At 57.8% G+C, this 1,480-nt stretch overlaps 1 protein-coding gene across 1 annotated transcript in view; it reads left to right on the forward strand.

The window, feature by feature from the left end:
* Window positions 1-1,480, forward strand: part of LOC106533139 (IQ motif and SEC7 domain-containing protein 2) — a gene marked incomplete in the record, with an annotated part of 41,789 nt that overhangs the window by 23,718 nt on the left and 16,591 nt on the right. Inside the window, 1 exon segment of the mRNA XM_014029380.1 lies at window positions 198-1,085. Coding sequence (XP_013884834.1) covers window positions 198-1,085 — 888 coding nt within the window.

The raw sequence follows: 1,480 nt of genomic DNA on the forward strand, positions 1-1,480 counted from the left end.
AGCGGAGGGAGGCTGTTAATGTGCTGGACTCGCATCTGACCTCAAAGTGCACAAGTGCAAAGTGATTTTGACTCTGAAGTCAGGTCTGGTGTGAACGCAGCATAAATCCACACTTTCTGTAAGATAAACCAGGACCAGGTGTGGACAGGAAGCTTGGATCCAATCAGATAATCGCTCTGATGTCTGTTGCTCCTCAGGTCAGAGCGAGGATCCATCGGTCGCCTGGTCTACGAACAGGAACCATCAGGAGTGGAGCGAGGAGGAGAACGGGCGCTGGTGGGAGGAGACGAGGAGGGCGAGAGCGGAGAGGATGAGCGAGGTGGAGGAGGCGGAGTCAGCAGCGARGCCGACTCCCCGCAGGGAACCATCAAACACAAACCGAACGGCCGCTCGGTGGCCCTGGCGCAGGGACAGACCCGCAGCCCCGCCAACGTCCCCCTGCCCATGCCGTCGGCTCGGACCCTCCCGCCTCACCCCATCCAACACCCCCACCCTCACCCCCACCCCTCACCCATCCCTCACCTGCCCACCATCCTGCACCACCACCCGCAGTACAGCCAACCACACATCATGCACATGCACCACGTGCACGGCGGCAGCCCCTACATGCCGCACCACTTCGCCCAGCACCACTACCACCACCTGCACCACCACCACCTCCCCCACTCTTACCCAGAGCCCCCTTCGTCCCCGCTGCCCTCCCCGGTCCCGCCACTGTCGCCGCTGCCCCCGCCGCTCACGCCCTCCCCGCTGTCCTCCGCCTCCTCCGCGGCGCTCCAAAGCATGGAGGCGCAGCAGCAGCACCTGGCCCACCACGCCCACCTGCACCACCACCACCTGCTGTGCTCCGACGGTGACAACGAGAGCGTCAACTCCACCACCACCAACTCCAACGACGACACCACCATCAACAACTGCAGCTCCGGCTCCTCGTCGCGCGACAGCCTGCGGGAGCCCCTGACGGGCGCCACRCTGGGCAAGCAGACCTACCAGAGAGAGAGCCGCCACAGCTGGGACTCGCCCGCCTTCAACAACGACGTGGTGCAGCGGCGGCAGTACCGCATCGGACTCAACCTGTTCAACAAGTGAGCCGACACAAGTCCTGCTCTGGCATTCATTGGCCTCGCTAAGAGTTAGCAAAAAGCTAAATGACTAGCTGAGTGAACATTCACACAGAGCGCAGCTCATCTGGTGACAACTGGTCCAGATCCAATAAGTAGAGCAGGAAATGTCAAATTAAAGTATTTGTGATGATGGAATAATTCTGAGACATCATTTGGATTTAACACAGTGGTGGGCAGCGCTAATCCAAAATTTAGCTCCGCAATCTCTAAAGCGCTTATGCCATAGGAAAACTAGCAGAAGCTAATTTTAAAGCGCAAGTTCAATTTGACACTTTCTAACTGGCAACAATTCATGTACAATATATGTACAACACTGCCAACTAGTGGTGTATGAACTCTTCTACAACTTAATCCTA

Source organism: Austrofundulus limnaeus, unplaced genomic scaffold, assembly GCF_001266775.1.
Source record: "Austrofundulus limnaeus strain Quisiro unplaced genomic scaffold, Austrofundulus_limnaeus-1.0 Scaffold892, whole genome shotgun sequence".
Lineage (NCBI taxonomy): Eukaryota > Metazoa > Chordata > Actinopteri > Cyprinodontiformes > Rivulidae > Austrofundulus > Austrofundulus limnaeus.